This window comes from Protopterus annectens, chromosome 3.part0, assembly GCF_019279795.1.
Source record: "Protopterus annectens isolate FY-2018-M chromosome 3.part0, PAN1.0, whole genome shotgun sequence".
Lineage (NCBI taxonomy): Eukaryota > Metazoa > Chordata > Ceratodontiformes > Protopteridae > Protopterus > Protopterus annectens.
In genome coordinates this window covers 844,610,597-844,630,261 of record NC_056731.1, presented here as the reverse complement: position 1 = coordinate 844,630,261, position 19,665 = coordinate 844,610,597, and the positions used below count along the sequence as shown (strand labels likewise).

Genomic DNA, 19,665 nt, shown 5'->3' with positions numbered 1-19,665 from the left:
TAATTTCCATGATTAGAGGTTCACAGGCCCATCCTGAGAGAGGATCCCAGCCTCCTTCTGATAAAAGGCCCCTGGTTGAACCCTCTGACCCTACTCCTTCAGATGAAGATTCTGAGGGCTCTGTCCACTCTGATAGCCAGGAAGAGCTCTTCCAGACCTATGAGGACTCGGATGCAGAAGATTCCATCCCCTCGGCCTCCCCTCCTGAGGATATTTCTTTTGGGGAAGTGCTGCACTCCATGAGGGAACATTTCAAGTGGCAAGGTCAGGAATATTCTGATTCTAGGAAACGCCTTAGGACTTTCCTTAAGAAGCCCCAGCACAGGCCCTTAGCTATTCCTCCTGTACTTGATGTTCTGGATGATTTGTATTCTGATTCTAGTGCTTCCCCTGATTCCCTTCCTCCTGCTCCAGGCAAGCCAGACAGGTATTACAGGGTCCCAGAAACTCATTCCAATTTATTCAGGGCCCATACTGCTGATTTGGAAACTATTTCACAGGGGCCTAAAGGAGTTTCAGCCTCCACCTCTAAAAATCCTTTGCCCTCCGACAGGGAAGCTAGGTCATTAGAGAGATGGGGCAAAAAGGTTTACACATCCACTACCTTATCTATGAGAGCTTTAAATTGCCTTTTTCATATGTTACAATATCAGGATTATCTGTTAGAAGATTTACAAAAAACATTAGCCACTCCTGATCCTTTAGACAGGAAGACTTTGCAGGAAGCTGTACATAACACTCAGCAAGTTAGCAATCACTTCCTGCAGTGTGGATATGATGCACTGGAAGCTTCATGTAGGGCAGCTATGACAGGGGCAGTCATCCGTAGACATGCTTGGTTAAAAGATCAGCCTCTACCAGATCATGTAAAAGCAAAACTTCTGGATGCACCTTTGGAAAAGAACAAGCTTTTTGGTGCGAATGCTAAGGATGTGTTAAAGACCATCGAAGAAAAAGCAAAATCAGTTCAGACGGTGAAAGATTTCCTCCAGGTTCAACCCCTCAGATTCAGTAGGAATTGGCCTTCAAAAAACTGGTCCTTTCCTAATCCAGAAAAGTTTCAAAGGGGTAAGAACAGACGTGGCCGAGGAAGAGGCCAATACAGAGGCCCTTACAGGGGACGACAATGGCAGCCAGGAAACCAAAGAAGTGACGCAGGGGTTTCACCTGCCCCACAACCACAATCTCAATGACTTTCCTCTACTACCGCCTACCAGGGAACAAATAGAAGCTCCCTTGGGTGGGAAATTATCTCTGTTTGCAGAAAATTGGCACAGACTGACAAAGGACAAATGGATTTTGGACATTATAGACCGAGGGTACAGGTTTCATTTTCATACCTTTCCAAGAAAACAAGGCATGCCAAACCTACCACAACACCAGAGGGCAGAGGCTATCAAGCAAATCACTCTGCTGACTCGGATGAAAGCAATAGAAAGAGTTCCACAACAAGAACAAGATCAGGGGTTTTACTCAAGACTGTTCCTTGTTCCAAGAAAAGAATCTCAATGGAGACCAATACTGGACTTGTCCGCATTAAACACCTTTCTCATAGTACCAAAGTTCAAAATGCTGACTTTACAGCAACTCCTTCCCATGCTGGGCAAGGGGTCTTGGCTGATTACTCTGGACCTCAAGGAGGCATACCTGCATGTCCCTATCGGACACAGCTGCAGAAGATACCTCAGATTTCTTGCAGGGCCAGAGCATTATCAATTCTCAGCATTGCCATTTGGCTTATCTACTGCGCCCAGAGTATTCACAAAATGCCTGGCTTCAGTAATTGCTCATTGCAGGCTCCAGGGGATACAAATTTACCCGTACCTGGATGACTGTCTCATACAAGCGGACGACAAATTGATGTTGACAAAAAAACCTGGATTATGTCATATGATTACTTCAAGCTCTGGGATACACAGTCAACTTCCAAAAGTCAAGACTGCAGCCATCCCAGCAAATAATCTTCTTAGGAGCCAAACTAGACACAGCCTCTCAGATGGCTTACCTGACAGAAGACAAGCAAGAGAAGTTATCTCATTACTTCAAAGGTTTAGCAAAACTCACCCAGATGACTGCAAGGAGATTCCTACAGGCCCTGGGTTACATGGCATCCTGCATTCTCCTGGTTCCATTAGCAAGACTACACATGAGAAAGCTTCAATGGTACCTAAAAGCATTTGGTCTCAACACAGCAACAACTTGGAGACAATCATACCGCTCATTCCATGCCTACAAAAGGAATTCCTATGGTGGGCCTCGGTGAGCCAGGCAAACACTGGTATGTCATTCAAAAAACCACAGATAACACAGACCATGACCACAGACGCCTCAGACCTTGGATGGGGGGGCGCACATGGAAGGCAGGTGTATACAAGGACAATGGACTCCAAAGGAAACACATCTGCATATAAACCAAAAGGAAATGCTGGCAGTAATGCATGCCATCGAGGCCTTTCAACACCAACTCCAGCAAGGCCATTTACTGATACGGACAGACAACACCACTGTGATGTGGTACATAAACAAGCAAGGGGGCACCCACTCTTACCCCCTTTGCAGGCTGACAATGCATCTTTGGGAGAAATCACTGAGCCTAAACATCCAGTTACAATCCCAGTTTGTTCCAGGAAAAGACAATGTGTTGGCGGACAGCCTAAGCAGGAATTTCACAGATCCACACGAGTGGAGGCTACATCCGAAGGCCTTCAGACAACTCACTTCGACATGGGGCAAGCCAGAAGTGGACCTATTTGCCTCTCACCTCAACCATCTTCTACCAAAATTCTGCACAAGGACATACCATCCAAAAGCTTGGAAAATAGATGCCCTCTCATTCAACTGGAACTCCCTAACAATCTATGCATTCCCACCTCTGCCACTGATGACCTCAGTATTACTAAAGATCAAAGCAGAGAAACCCAAGGGAATCATAATAGCTCCGGACTGGCCAAGACAACACTGGTACCCACTGCTACGGAGCCTATGTCACACCAGGAGGTGGGCCCTTCCCCAATGGCCTCTACTTTTGACTCAACACAATTTCGAAACAGTGCATCCAAATCTTCAGACACTGCAGCTAACAGCCTGGGAGATCCCATAAATAACTTCAGCCTATCTCTCTCCAAGGAAGTTCAGCGGATACTAACAGAGGCTCGAAGACCATCCACCAGAAAGGTTTACTTAGCAAAGTGGAAAAGATTCAGCAATTGGAATACCAGCAAGGGACATGATGCATCATTGTTGAACATCCCACTCATCTTGGAATATTTGGCAGATATGTTAAAGGACAGCCTCTCATATTCTTCCATAAAGATACATGCATCTGCTATTTCAGCTAGATACAACACTGATCCTCCTGTTTTTTCACACCCTTTACTAAGGCAATTCCTCAGGGGAGTCAAGAACATTAAGCCACCAAGAAAGGCCCCAGTGCCAGCCTGGGACCTCAATTTTGTCCTAGAAAAACTGACTCTACCTCCATTTGAGCCAGCAGCTACAGTTGACTTGCAATTTCTCTCATGGAAGACAGCTTTCCTGTTGGCAATTACCTCAGCAAGAAGGGTTTCGGAGCTACAGGCCCTAATGGCAATACCTCCCTTTATTATTTTTCACAGAGACAGGGTTTCATTAAGGACCAACCCTACTTTTATGCCAAAGGTGGTTTCTAGGGTTTCTTTAAATCAAGCAATTCATCTGCCTGCTTTCTTCCCCAATCCTGAGAATAAGGGGGAAAGACTGTTGCATACCTTGGACATTCACAGACAACTTCGATACTACCTGGACAGAACCAAGGCCAGTAGGAAGTCTGAACAACTTTTTGTAGCTTACACCCCTGCAGTCCAAGGAAAAGCAATTTCAAAACAGACTATTTCAAAATGGATTGGACATTGCATCAGATTCTGTTATTCCTTTCATGGAAAGACTGTTCCAGCCAATGTCAGACCACATTCCACCAGAGGTACGGACACCTCTACAGCATTCCTAAGAGGGGTGCCTACCAAGGACATTCTAGAAGCTGCTACATGGAGCTCCGTGCATACATTCTGCAAACACTACAATCTCCCTCTATACCCCAGATCCAGAGCAGGCTTTGCTTCGGCAGTCCTGCAGAGTTTGATTGCCACACCTTCTTTTTCCTAGAGCATTCCTCCTCCGCCAGCTAAGCTATGGTATTCTACCCACATGTTATGACTGCATTTGCATTCTTGAAGGACATAGTACAGTTTTGTACCTACCATAAATGTAGATGTCCGATAGACATGCAACTGCAGTCGGATTTTCCCTCCCTCCATACCCCTCTATGCCTAGGGTCCACTCCTATCCCTGTTACTCTTAGCTGGGGATATCTGTTATGGTGTATTTGTTTTTATTGCTCTTTTATTTGTTTGGAATCCTGTTTTTGTCTTCCAATTTGATTACAGCCTTCCTTGGAGGGCACCTGGCATCTGGGGCAAGAAACACTGAAGAAAATGGCGTCGGCTGATGCTTATGTACTCCAGCCGCTCTGATGTCAGAGAGAAATGCGACATCAGCCGACGTCGGACCCAGACTTTGGAATCCGGCCGACCGAGGGCTGCCTGAGGCAGGACAACCCACATGTTATGACTGCAGTTGCATGTCTATCGGACATCTACATTTATGGTAGGTACAAAACTGTACTATTCCACTTTATGGGCTTGAAATACTGAATTTCGACATTTCAGTATTTCAAGCTTCTAAAGTGGATCCATACACAAACACACACACACACACACACACACACACACACACACACACACACACACACGCACATATATATATATATATATATATATATATAGAGAGAGAGAGAGAGATACATACATACACACATATACTTATCCAAAAATATTGCACAGAATAATCTCACATACCAGGTGTACAAGAAAAATTATTTTTCATAAAAACATAAAGCAACAATAAACCAACACTCTAGTTTGATAAAAAAAATATTTTATTCCTTTGTACAATTGTAAAAGAGAGAGAAACCAGTTTCATTTGTACAATGTCTAACGTTTTACATAAATATTTTAATTTTCTAAGATTTAATTAAAATCATTAAGGTTTTATTTTTATTATTATAAGAAATGGCTTAGATTGTTTTATAACTTGTAATAGGTTATCTTGTAATGGAAAGTGGAAGTGACATCATATTTTAATTTAGAGGGAGGGTAACTAAGAGATATTTAATGATGGAAAAAATATTCTCCTTTATCTGATGAAGTTCACGAATTTAAGTGGACAAAAGCATTCATCTTTTTAATGTTTTATTTTTGAGTTAAACTTATTGAATTTAAATACCGTCTTTTTCTTCACTGCAGCTATAGTAGTTGTGGATTGTTTTAAAATTTGTATGGTCTGAGGAATAACCTTGGAGCATGTGCAGATGCTTGTCGACATTTGCTTGTTTGTTGACATTACCATGCTGACATTTCATTAATTTGATTACCTGTGTACCCTTATATATATATATATATATATATATATATATATATACATATATGTGTGTTTGTGTGTATGTCTTTGTTTTTTATGTATGTATATATGTATATATGTATTTGTGTGTGAGTATATGTGTGTGTGCGTGTGTGTGTGTGTGTGTGTGTGTGTGTGTGTGTGTGTAGATATATAGATAAACAAAAAAACGCATACCCAAAAGTGATAGTTCAGAGCAATAGCAGTTAGGCACTTGCAGTGATTCAGATTTGTTTCATAATTTGTATTATTTTGTTGAAAAAGATTGAGCTGTGAAGTTCTAAGGATGCTATGATTTTATCGGGGTTTGGGTGATGAAGTGTAGGAGGGGTACATTGAGAAACTTTTCTTTTCTGAATTGATCAGCATTTGTTGAAAGCTGGACAAATATGTAGAAGGTTTATATATTATTTATTTAATTAACTAACCCAGTGATCACAAATCCCTTTCCAGGAACAGCCCGGAAATATTCTTTGGTTAAGTGAGTTGCTCATAGTTACACATTGGGCTATTGGAGGCTGAGGGAACCAGTCCTTTGGCTATGGGAAGCAGCTTGTTAACAGACACTTAACCTTAATCTTTGGTACTAACTGCCAGCTCTGGATAATATTTATAAATCTTGGCAGTAATTTAAGACATGTTTTACGTACTTTTTAAAACTGAGCACAAGCTGTAGAACTCTAAAGAAGCTGCAGTCTTTTGTTGTAGGATGGGGTGGAAGGAGAAAATTTGTGGTACGTAAGGCTTGAGGAAAAAAATGTGTGAACAGAAAGATACTTCCTATAAGGGGTCAGTTTGAAAGAGCCACTCCACGTTGTGCTTTTCCCACGTGTGGATTTCTTCCACATAAGATGAACTCCCAGTGATGCTAGAAGACTGCAGGATGCTATATGGCAGTTTGGTTACACAAAGATGTCAGCTAATTCAGTGACTGAGTTTGGGGCCACAGGCCATATTCTGCTTTTCTTTGTTCACTGCCATTTTCACAGTTCTAGACTAGTAGAAGCCATTTTAGGTACCCCAGATGCATTTAAATGTGAAATATTGACCGAAAAGATGTAATTTATCCTATGTTTAAATTTGTGCTTCATCATTATTGTTGTATTAATTTTATGTGTTTTTATTTGTTTTAATTTGTTTAATTTTAAAGCATGCAGTGCCATTTTTCTACATGAATCCTGCATGCTAAAAAGTTATATTGTGTAGCAATGTCACCAAGTACCTGCAGTGAAACAGAGGATGCATGCACTTGAGTGTAGTAGAGGAAAACTAAAGGGACTGTTCTTTTGGTGGTTTTAGACCTCACATAGTTTAAACAAAATACAAAGCCAGAAATTTGAACCTGGTCTAAATGAAAGAAGAACACTAAAAAAGTTGTCCAAGAAATATCACTCCCCACAGGACTTGAACTAAAAAAAGTTGTGTTTCTGTTGTATTATTCTGTATTATGAAAACAGACAGTTAATAGGGAAAGATACTGAGAATACGTAGATGTCATTTTGCTGATTTTACTTAATTGCAGGGTAGATACTCTGCTTGGCTTTTCTTTCTTGTTTTTAAAACTAGCCAACGTTTTTATGATGCTTCATTTATAGGAATTCTTTTTGACTGCAAAGAATAATGCTACACTATTGTCAAAGATAAAACAAGATCGTGTTGTCTTCTTCCTTCATTTGCTTGGTTTGGACACAAATGGACATGCTCACCGCCCCATGTCAAGGTAACTAGGAATAACTGAAGCTGATGTTTGTCCTTCTTTTCAGTAGTCGATGCAACAGTAAACTTTCATTTGTTTGTGCAGTTTGAATAAATTAATTGTATAATGTAGGTCTTATGAGATTAACCATAATGTAGTGTGATTCTTGATCCTGTAATATCTCTGGGAAAGAAAATTAATATTGTGAAATGGGGTCACATATTACACAAATAGTAACAAGTATTTATTTTATTGTTAAACTAGGTATATGAATTATATGTAGGTCAATCATTTTGCTGCTATTTCCTTACAGTTTTGCAGTGATTTATAAAATCCTGATGTACTGCCTAAAATTAGTCTGCCTTTTCAGGGTTTATATTACATTATCGAAAACTAATTTTGAACAGGATTTTATATCGAAATGATGTTCATTGAGCTGTTTATAGTGAGATCACGTTACAGTGAAGATCAGAAAATTTGCCCTTTCCTCACTGTAGTGCGATCTCGGAGTTGGTATATATAATTAGCGGGGGGGGGGGTATCTGGGGGCGCAGTCCCCCACAATGATGCAACCTTAAGCTCATTGTTGCATTGTTATTTTTTCATTTTCAACATACAGCTTAAACAAGAGCTTTCTCTTCAAAAAAAAAATCTTTTACTTTTATTTCTTTGACAAGCAAGGTAGAAACTTCAAATATTGCTCCATTGATTAGGTCATAGAGTATGAAGGTATTATAGACCTGGGTCTATACAACAACTGAAGCTTATTAAAGAGAACTAAGGAGAAAGCAAATTATTTTTTGGATTCTCTGGCTTACTTTGTAGTAAAATGGAAGATATTATTTATGAAAGACTGTATTTGTCACAAATAAGTAGTTTGCACTTGAGTAAACAATGGCATAGTTGATGAGGAAATGGATATCATTTTTTTGGGGGGGGGGCAGTGCCCACTGACTGTTACGTGTCGCTGGCAGACACGGGCACTCCCTTACTTCCATCTTCTTACATGATCTGCTGTTCTTGCAGTAACCCTTTGTTAGCTTATTCCCTCCTTTCCAAAAGACTCAATCAAAAAGCAAATAATCTTTTGGGTTATGTGGGGAGGTAGGTAGGGATCATCATTCTCCATGTTGGTCAGAATGATGGGTGGGGTGTAGCTTGTGAAGTTGTCTGTTGCTGTTCATTTGCTGCAGGTTGGCTGTGGGTCTGTTCAGGATGGTTGCAGTGGGTACCTATTGTTCTTTTGTAATATGTCCGTATGTAGATGGCTGGCTCTGAAATCAGTGCAATTTGGGTCATATCAAGTTTAAATCTAAAGAAACACAATCAGGAGCCGGTTCATCATTCTCAGTTGTTTATTAGAATTAGGCAGATGAGCACTCAGAAAAAAGCTAAAAGAGCACATTCAGAATCTGTTGCTGTCCAACCTCCACCATATGTTTCTACCGGGTTTAATGAAGAACACAAGGATTAACCAGTGTTAATGTCAGTTCACTCTGCCACAACCCAATTAGAGGCTGACATGGAACTGCCTGCTCACACGTCCGCTGAGGGTGTGCATATATCTGGTAAAGATGTTGAGGGGGAACTGCAGCTGATTATATCTGAAGGACCTAGGTAAATTCTCTAAATTTTAGTCAGGGAAGAGGTGCCTGGTACATTCATTAAATCAAGGCAGGGCTCTGAGTCTCCTAGATTTGTGAAGGTTGATGTTCCCTTAAAAAAGAAACAGAAAACTAAATGTATGGCTACTGCAGTTAAGGATCCTCACAAAGAGTGGCAGGACTTTACTCAAGGAATGTTTAATCCCTAAATGGTTCTGAAATCGCCACAAGGATTGCCTGTTCCTCCTGCTTCTGCTCCGTGTTCATCCACCCTGTAAGAGGCCTAGAAATTCTGCAGCTTGTGCATTCTGGTGAAGAATCCTTAGCATATTCCTCACAAACACACTCTCCTTTAGCTATGGGATCTGATAAAGAGGATTTTTTGTCTCCTGATTCTCCTTCTCAGGAATTATCCTTTCGGGATACAGTCGTTCATATGATAGAATACTTTAAATGGTATTGTTCTCAAGTGTCAGAGGTTCAGAAGAGGTATTATGAACTTGTACTAATGGACTCACCCGGAACTTCTGCAGTCCCAGAAGTCTTAGCTGCCCTGTTGGACATATTTACAGCAACTTCTCAGGCTCCTGACTGTTAACCCCCAGCCCCTAAGAAGCCAGACAGATTTTATAAGGCATCTGAGAATCATAAATACTTGTTTAACGTCTTTTATCTAATCCTGCTGTTGTCTCCATCTCCACTGATAAGCCATACAAACTGCATTCTTCTTCCAAGCTTCTGCCTTCTGATGAGGACAGCTGTGCAATGGAGAGATATTGGAAAAAAGGGTATACTTCTGCTACTTTGTGTTTTAGAGCCATTAATTATCAGATCCATATGGCTAGGTTATCTCCTGTCACTTATATCCCACCTGTGGGCTTGAGTTTGAATGACATGCCTGATTCGGACAGTAAGATTTCTGCTGTCTCTCTACTGAGTTCTGCCTCTCAGGTAGCATGCCATTCCTTTAAATGCAGCTATGATGCAGCTTATGCCTCCTGTAGGGCAGCTGCAGCAGGCTCTGCCATGAAGAGAGATTCTTTGTTGCCCCTGCAGGCTTTGACTGTGTATATTAATGCCAAATGTTTAAACTCCCCTTAGGTAATCAGAATCGGAATCTTTGTGGCACTGTCGCTGCAGAATTGTTTAAAACCCTGCAGGATAAGGTCAAGATTATGCAGGACCTTAAACAAACTTTTGTTTCTCCTGTACCTGTGTTCCAGAGAAACTATCCTTTGAAATTGTCCTTTGTCCGTAGACAGCCTAGAGAATCTGGTAGGGGTAAGAGGATTCCTAAGCAGATTTTCCCAGGTAAGCCCACTCAAAATTCTAGAGGCCAGAAACCTTCTTTTCCTGACAAATCTGCCTCTATATTCCATACAGCCTCCCCTCCTAGTCGGCCTGTTTCCTTTGTTGCCTGGGTTAACCCTTTCCTTCCGTTTGGCAACTGATAACCAAAGGTGCCTAGGTTGTCTCCATCATCCAACATTGTTATTTTATGACTTGGAAGTCAGTACCTCAATTTTCTGGTCTCCCTCAGCCTCCTTCTTGCCAGCTTCCTCATTTTTCTCTGGTCCTTTGTGATCTGTTAGAACAGCGAACCATGCAACCTGTTCTTTTGCATCAACATTGAACAGGTTTCTATTCCACAATGTTCCCATTTACCAGGAAGAAGAGGATGTTTAGGTGTATTCTGGACCTATTCTATCTCAACATCTTTCTCAAGGTTCCTTCCTTCAGGATGTTGTCTCTTCAGATCGTTTTCCCTCTTTTGCTTCCCCAGGCTTTTCAAGGCTCCCTGGATTTGAAGGATGCTTACTTTCACATTCCTATTCACACTGTCTTTAGGAGATTTTTTTCATTTCTCTGTTTTTTCTTTTCATTATCAGTTCTCTGCTTTGCCTTTTGGTCTTTCTACATCTCCAAGGATACTTATCAATATGTTGATTGCTTTAGTAACTTTCTGCAGACTTCAGGGAAACCTAATATTCCCTTATCTGAATGGTATTCTGATTCAGGCCCCCTCTGACCATCTTCTGCTTCAGAAACTACGCTTCAGTCTGCTTCTACTGCACAGTGTGGTGTTCACTCTCAATCTCAAAACAGACAGTGTTGACTCCCTCTCAGGACCAAGTGTTTTTGGGTTGCAGGATTCACACCTCCTAAGGTCCTCAACTTGTTTGCTTATTTCCAGTCTCTTCTTCCTCTTCCATTTCTTCCTGCAAGGGGCTTTGTTTGATCCTTGGGGTTTATGGCACTCATCATTCCCATGGTTCCTTTAGCCAAAGTCCACACGAGAAAATTCCAGTGGTATGTCAAGACTGTTTGTCTTCAATGCTGCCACTCACTGGAGTTTTCAGTCCTGCTTTTACCCTGTCTGACATTTGAACTCCATTGGTGGATTCAGCAGATCTCCCTAAATCCAGGTCTGCCTTTTCACGTTCCTGTTCTTACTCAAGACCTGGACACAGTTGCTTCATCTAAATTGTGGGGAGCTTTCTCCAACAATCTGAATGTTCAGGGTCTTTGGTCTCTTCGGCATCTGGCAGACCACATCAGTATCAAAGAGATGAGAGCTCTAATCCTAGCTTTTCAGGCCTTTTACTGCCTCTGGGATCCAGGTCCTCTGAAAGTTTTTACAGACAGTACTTCAATCATGTGGTATATCAACAAGCAAGGTGGCACAAAGCCTTGCATTCCTTGCAAGCTGGCTCTTCAGGCTTGGAATTTTGCAACCCGCCATCATTTTGCTCTTCAGATGGTTTACATCCCTTCAGAGCACAATCTATTTTCAGACTGCTTGAGCAGGTCCAGGATGGTAACCATTTGAAATATTTGGATCCGTTAGTGTGAGTCCTGAAATACGGAGACTGAATGGCCAAAAGAATGGGCTTACATATGCTATGTTCTTGATGCTATTTCTTGGATTATTCCCTTTTCTCTGAGGTGTGGTGATCTTGAAGTTGGTATATACAAGTTTTAGGGTGTGGGGGAGCCCCTGCAAAAAGAAGTTTAGAGGAGAAGAGCGATTTTTGATATTTGCTCTTCTTCTGTGTTTTTGGTCTTTTTTTTCTTCTTGTCGGCACTTGGCATTTCAAGTGCTGACATTTCAATAGGGAGCTATCCAGGATATATCCTCTCTGTTGGATGCTTTACAGAGAGGTGTTTCTAGACATCATACATTGGTGGAGTACTCCTCAAGTAGTTTTTTGCCTCCCCTCTGAACAGACAACTTCCCTCGTTCTGTTCCAGTGTTCTAAGTCCACTGACCTGAAAAGTGGATGCCATGTCTTTTTCTTGATATGGAATATTCCTGTGTACCTATCCTCTTCTTCTTCTTCTTTTCTGGTTCTTGCACATGATCAAGTGGAATACCCAAAATCTTGTTGGTGACTCCCTTTTGATCCTGACAGCACTGGTTCCACTTTCTCTTTTACCTGGCCAGGGGCAATCATGACCTCAGGATGGATCTTCTCACACAAGACAAGGAGTATCTCATTAACTCTCACTTGTCCGCACTTCAACTGACACTTTGAGTGATAGGATTTTGATTCCTTTTAGGCACCAATTTTCTGAGGATATGCCTTGGGTTTTGCAGGAGGCCAGAAAACCCATTACTAGAAAATCTTATTTGGCTAAATGGAACAGGTTTTCTGTCTAGTGTCTTAAGTGTGACCAGGATGCTTTTTCTCTGAGTCCCTATGGTCCTTTCTTATTTGTGTGAATTGTTCATTACTGGTTTGGCATATTCTCCTGTTAATGCTCATTTGACAGCCATTTCTGCATGTCTACCTTTGGCTTCTAGTTTTGAAGTCAGTCACTTCATATAAGGTGTCTTTCATATCAGACCCCAAAGAAAGCCTATTCGTTCTCCTTGGGACCTTAACTTTGTTCTTGAAAATTTGATTCAATCCCCTTTTGAGCCTACCTTTTCTTCTCCCCTGCACCATTGTACTTGAAAGACTGCATTGTTGTTGGTTCTTACGTGTGCCAAGAGGATCTCTGAACTCCAAGCTCTCATGACGGTTCCTCCTTTTTTGGTTTTTCACAAGGACATGTTTCTTCATACCAGTCCTTCTTTCATGCCCAAAGTGGTTAATGATTTGACCTTGAATCAATGTATTCATCTTCCCTCCTTTTTTCCTTCTCCACAGTCTGTTAGGGAGAAGGTACTAAACACCTTGGATTTACATAGACAGCTCAATATTACCTGGATATGTCAAAATGAATAAAAAAATCTAAGCAACTTTTTGTTTCATTTCATGCCATGAAATTGGGATTGGCAGTGTCTAAGCAAACCATCTTCTCTTGGATCTCTAAGGCCATTTCTTTTTGTTTTTCTTTTCATGACAAGCACCTTTTTCTGTTTGGTTTGTGTTTATTCTCCTAGGGCAGTAACCTCTTCTGGTGCTTTTTTTTCAAAGGTTTGGATGCTAAATCCATCTTAAAGCTGCTACTTGGTTTTCTTTCCACACTTTTACCAAAGATTATAAGTTGGATGTCATTTCCAGGACCAGAGCAGGATTTGCCAGAGCTGTCTTTCATGGGTTTGTGGAGGGCTCTTTTCTGTCTTCCTCCTCCCATGCTTTACAGTAGCGTTTGTATATTCCCAAGTGTAAAGAATACTGCAACAGTGCTAAGGAAGGATATAGCACAGTTGTGTAAGACCATAACAATAGATGTCCTACTTGTCACTGTTGCAGTATTGGGTCCTTCGCCCTTTTCTTTTTCTTTTGCCCCACTGTTGTCCAAGGGGTTTTGTCTTACACCTCTCTCTCCTTCTATAACCTTTCCTGAATGGGCATGTTGTTTCTCTGGGGTTGCACTGGTTGTCCTGGGGTTCTTGATTTCTGATGTCTAGGCATCCATACATCACATATGTGCCTTATGCCTTGCACATAGGACACACATCTGATGTACAACACCTGGAAGACTTTGGTGTACTGGCTGGACATTAGGCTATCCTCAGTAGGATATTCCAAGTATAAATAGTACTGCAACAATGAGAAGTAGAACATTTACTTTTCTGATAATATCTTACAGAGCTGTTCTTTCTTCATCACAGATTACATATCATTTTAGCATATGTATCATGTGTATTTATATTAGGGTCTGCTGTCCCCCTTCTCTATTTCATGCTGTGTAACCTAGCAGGTAGCATGTCAGCAGGCCTTGTAAAGCCTACCCTTTTTCATACATAGTCACAATCTTGTATCTCACATAAAACATCATGCCACAGATTTGGAAAACTACTGTAATAAAACTCCTCCCAAAGTAAGTCAACCCAAAAGATAACTAAGTTCTGTGCAGTGTTCATCCTCCCAGTTCTGGGCAAACTTCTTGAAAAGGTAGTCTGCACCCAACTCTCCCTCTATATCCAGTAGTTCCACCTGCTGTCCTCCAAACAACATGGATTCTGGCCTGGACAAGCTACTATGACAGCAATTTGGCCCATAACTGATGATGACATCCTGCTAAACTCTGATAGCAGCCTTCTTACAGATGCCCTCTTTATTGACCGACAAAGGTATTAGACCTAATTGAGCACTATCTTCTCCAAAACAAACTAATTAAAATTGATATCAGTCTGGATGCTACTCCCTGGTATTAAAACTTCATCACTGACAGACACTTCTGTGTTAAAATAGGATCCTCCCAATCAGAATCTGCACCTGTTATCAAAGGTGTACCACAAGGATCCATTCTTGCCCCCTTCTCTTCTTCATATTCATTAACAAACTTCCTCCATCTCTGACTTGTCTCTCTTCTGATGATGTGGTCATTTACCAATTAGGTCACTGTCACATCAACATTCAACTCCATTCAGACTTATGTGAGCTCCACAGATGGCTCATAAACCAAAAACTACTTTTCAACCCCACCAAGATCAAAACTATGATTTTTGGAACTCCTCAGAAAATTCACCAAGCACCTGACCCTTTAACTGTCTTTGACCTACTCAACCATTCCATAGAGACAACCTCCACCCTCAACTACCTAGGACTATGGCTTGATCAGTCACTAAATTTCCATTTCCACAAAAGTGAGAGCCAAAATAAAATTCCACCTCTTCTGGGACAAAAAGATATTCCCTTTTGTATACCAACTAGCCAGAGTAGCCACTGGCAAAGGAGTTCTCCTTTCTCATCTTGAATATGGGCTCCCATTTTTTTCTTCTGCCACCAAGAAAAGCATTGCTCCACTCCAGACTATCTGTAACAGCATCTGACAATTCATTACAAACTCACCTTTCTGTGAGCATCAGTGTATCACCCTAGAAAATGCCAAATGGCTACCCAAAAAAACAAAGATCTAACCTACTTTTATGATCACAACTCTTCAAAGTACTCCAACTCCACACCTTTATTCCATTTGCAGCAAAACTTCATAAAAAAACTCCTCATACAACCGGAGACACTACTCACAAGGTACACCAGCTGTTATTACCCCTAGAACCAAACTCCATGGCACTGCATGGTTACTGATCCATTTTTCAGGTAAATACCCTGTTCGGGCTCTTTCTTATCCTTCTTTTTTATTTTTAGTGTTGTTGCTTTCATGTCATCCAGAAAGGGAAAATGTCAGTGTGGGAGGTGGATTTCCCATAAAGATCACAACCAGGGTCTCTTCTGTCTGGGTGTTTCCCATGACCATACACAGTGTTCTATCTGCCAAGCATTTGTTCCTAAAACCCTATGTAGTCACTTCTCCTCCATGTCTATTTAGCTTGAAAACAAGCATCTTATGCTGTTTGCTGAGGGGTGCTAAGGTGGAGTCTTCCCATTCTGAGGGTCAGCCTTTAGCCAAGAAAAAGGGTTAGAAACATCAGGTCTGATACAGCTGTTGTCCGGCCTCCCCTTGAGATCTGTCGAGACTAGTGAATGCCCGGAGGATTGTCCATTTGTTGCTTTTCATTCCTGTGTTGTGACCCCATCGGAGGCCAGCATGGATCTAATTTTTTGCACATCCTTGGAGGATTTACAAACATCTGCTCCTGACCTTGAGGTGGAACCTTGGCTGATTATTTCCAAGGGACCAAGTGGGATTCCACCGATCTTAGTGAGGAAGGAGATCACTATTATGCATATTGAGTGTCAACAAGGGTCTCACCCTCCCAGGTTTTTCATGCAGATTTCCCACAGAAAAAGAAACAGAAAACCAAGCATATTTCCACCTGCAGTTAAGGATCCTCAACATGAATGGCAGGATTTTACTCAGGGGTTGTTTAATGCTTTATTGGCTTTAAAGCCTGTTCAAGGGGTCTCTGTGTCTGCCCTTCCCCTGGTCTTCCACTCCTTTTAACAGGCCTAGGGAGCAGGATTCCTCTGACGAGGATCAGGATTCGGGGGAAGAATCATTAGCCTGCTCTTAGATCTCTTCCTCTTTGGACTATGGTTCAGAGGAGTAGGATTCTGTTACTCTAGATTCCCCTTTAGAGGAGCTCTCCTTTGAGGACACTATTTCCTGTATGATGGACTGTTGTAGTATTTCCTCCCCCATGCTCCCTTTGCTGTAACCTATTTTCTTTGTTCTCTTGGACAAGGTTTTTTTTCCCTCTTTTCTCCTACTGGATGCATGTACCTCCTGCTCCCTAGCGGCTTTTCAGTTCTGAAGCGTGTGCATCTGTATGTCACCTTTATGTGATGTATGGTGCTTGTAGATTCTAAAGGCTTTGGTATACTGGCCAAATGTTGGGGTACCCTTGGCAGGAGATACCTTTCATTAAGAATACTGCTACACTTATTTATTTATTTATTTATTTATAGTTTGTTTGCCAGGATAGTCCATTGGGCCAAGAAAAGCCCGTTTTCAATGGAGTCCTAGGGAGAAAAGCTACATAAAATTACAAATTACAGAGTAAGATTTAACATAAGAGTAAGTTATTAGAGAAATGTGATCTGCACAAATGATCAAAATTAAACAAATAGAAAAACACATATTAATAGGGTGCACATATTAGTACAATGCAATAAGAGTAATATTTAAAACAGTCAAAGTTTTTAAGTTTAACATATTAGCACAATGCAATAACAGAAACAGTCTAATTTTTTTAACAGTTATGCTATACATTGAAGAGAAGGACCTTAGTGTTGTGGTAAGATTTTACACAACTGTAATTTCTTCATCCAAGTCAAATGCTCCTTCTTCAACACAGGATATACCACCCACCCTTTCCTCCTATCTGACTCTCTTCTCTCTCAAGATTCACTGAAGATTGGCCAACTTTAGAAACTAATGTATATATTATGCATTGCACTGTGCTCTATTGCACATTGCATTGTGCTTGTTCACTGGAATGTATATACACTGTTTTTTCTGTGTAATTAGTCAAAACAGTTCTGTAATTTCTTACATGTTTGTATTTTTTGCTTGTGAGATGTTTTGTATTTCACCCGGGCTGAGCCTGAAATTGGTCAATATTGGTCAGTGCACTACCCCAGTAAACAAACAAAAATAAGTAAGTATTTATTTATCTCTCCTACTTAACAGAAAGACTGGACAACTACAGAGAGTATATGTGAGCCTATATAAGGCCAGATACACTCCTAGTATCTGTGTACAGATCAACTTGATATATTTGTTTATGTTTTTAATTTACTTGGGTAGGTGAGCTGATTCATAAACCATTTTCAACCACGACTCAGACCAGAGGTACATGGAGGCAGTGATACAAGCTTATAGTTTAACAACAAACTGTAAATACTGATAGACATCAAAAGTACATAGTATAGTTATCAGTTACTGTGGTAGTAGTACTTTGTAGCTGTTCTACCACTGTGCATATAGTGCCATATAGTGCTAGGACCATTCTCATCAGTACAGAGTGTGCAGTTACAGTACCTTTTTTCACAGGTGATATCAATTTCAAAGGACATGATGGTAGGTAGTGGCTGCTTAGTTTCAACCTTGCCAAGAATGAAGTTTTGCTACAGGCATTCAGGACTCAGCGTGATACCTGTTGGGGAGAATGGTTGCTGACCAGCTGCTAAGGGAGCAGATGTGGCTGACAGTATTCAGAAAAGTCTGTGCTCTGGGTAGTCCTAATCGCACACTACAGCAGTGTGATAGGAGCATCACGGTCATGACTGGTCATACCAAGGGGAAGACGTGAAAGACAGCATCTGAGAGATCTACCATAGTAGGGTGGCCCACCAGTGAAAACCTCAGTGATGAATGTGGAGTGTTTTCTGTTGTCCCTGAACGGAAGAACAGATAACAGTGACAATTCCTGAAGATGTGAATATTGGTACTAGGATGATTCAGCTTCAGTGCTTCTCAGGTTAGTAGCACACGTAGCAGATGTTTGTACACCACTAGTGCATATACAGTATGTAGAATGACCACATTGCCCCACTACTTGTTTGCTGTCTTATGAACATGAGGTGTGTAGCAACATTATTGTGGCAGGGGGGATGAGGTCTTCTTGAACTTCTTTTGTTGTATGAGCACCCTTGGCCTGCATGTTTAAGGGCCATTTGTAGCAGATGTAGTCATGTTTAATATGGTGGTCTTAGACAGCAGTGACAGACAGAAGACAAAGTGCCGCCATCTGTCTTCATTCCAGATGTTCATGTACATCCATACAGGATGATCATACAGTTGAACCCACAAATGGTCCTATTTCTGCACAGTGTTAGTGTTTGCTGGCCCCATACTGGGGGAGACCTTCAATGCCTGTGCGATCCTGCACTGCTCCTTCTGTAGCTGTTGCAGCAAGTAACAGCACAGTGTCAGAGGTAGACATATCTAATGGAGGAGCCTTGCCGTGGTGCCAAATACTGACAGCAGTCACATATGGCCCCTGATGTACAGTGGTACTCGGGATCAGTCAGTACATTTGCAAGAATGTCAGCAAGGTGTATTCCTTTGCTACACAGACTAGCAAAGACGTGACTGACATTTGCCTTTGTATTTGAGAGGATGTTCTTGGCATGTAAGCATGGAGTACAGAGACCATGAAATGATGCTTCCTATGAAAGTTATAGTGGTACACTCCACTTCCATTGGCACTACCCACTGGAGTATTGCTAATGTTGTAATCAGTACTCAAGCTGGCAGTATTGTCCAATGACAGGATATGGAATGTGTCCATGCTGACCATATATATGGACCTTCAAGGGGATGCAATCAGCATGTTATGCTGTACCACTGTCTGGCACAGGTGCTGATGATACCCATCCTGTGTTTACAGGACTCCTCACCAAAAGACACCATCCAGGTCATGGTCCCATAGTAGCACACTATTCTTGCTACAGCAAGGCTTGAGTCCTGTCACACAGTGCTATCAGAATTATACCAGGTCATAATCATCTGGTGACCCCACAGTCACTGTCACATGAGGAAGTGCTCCCTGAACAGTGTACTTCACTACAAGACCAATGTTTCCACCTTTTCTTAAATGATCCCCCACCCCATTTGTGTTGACAGCCATGTTTCATTGTGTCTCTTTGTACTTGTGGACATAATGATGACTGTGACCCAGTACATCTTCTGTCCATGTAATAAATGTGGTGATACCTTATACACAGTGTGACTTGACTAAGCACTGTTGTTAGCACTGCATGCATGTTTTTCTGTGTGACACTGTACTGTCATTGTGTACTTAGCAGCATCTGCTACTTAGTGCCGGCAGTTCTCATCCTATAGTTTTGGGCTTCATGTTACTTGTGATTTGCACCCATCACCATCTAGGGGAGATTATGTTTATGTATATCATAGTATTCTAGTTTCTATGTTCTCTGCAGATGTCATTGGTGTGACGTTTGTCCCTTTGCTGTGTCAGAAGTGTCCTATGACAATCATATCATGAGGTTGAATAATTTGCTTCCTGAACATCAAGTTATGTAGCCTACCACAGGCAATGTCTAGCTT

The 19,665-nt window shown here is 41.4% G+C and overlaps 1 protein-coding gene across 4 annotated transcripts in view; it reads left to right on the top strand.

Moving 5' to 3' along the window:
• The window catches only part of PIGN (phosphatidylinositol glycan anchor biosynthesis class N), a 1,150,670-nt gene that overhangs the window by 259,458 nt on the left and 871,547 nt on the right, over positions 1-19,665 (top strand). For all 4 annotated transcript variants that reach the window (XM_044065181.1, XM_044065178.1, XM_044065179.1 and 1 more), the window contains one exon: positions 7,089-7,213. In XM_044065181.1, the coding sequence (XP_043921116.1) occupies positions 7,089-7,213 (125 nt within the window). The remainder of the gene's footprint in view (positions 1-7,088; positions 7,214-19,665) is intronic.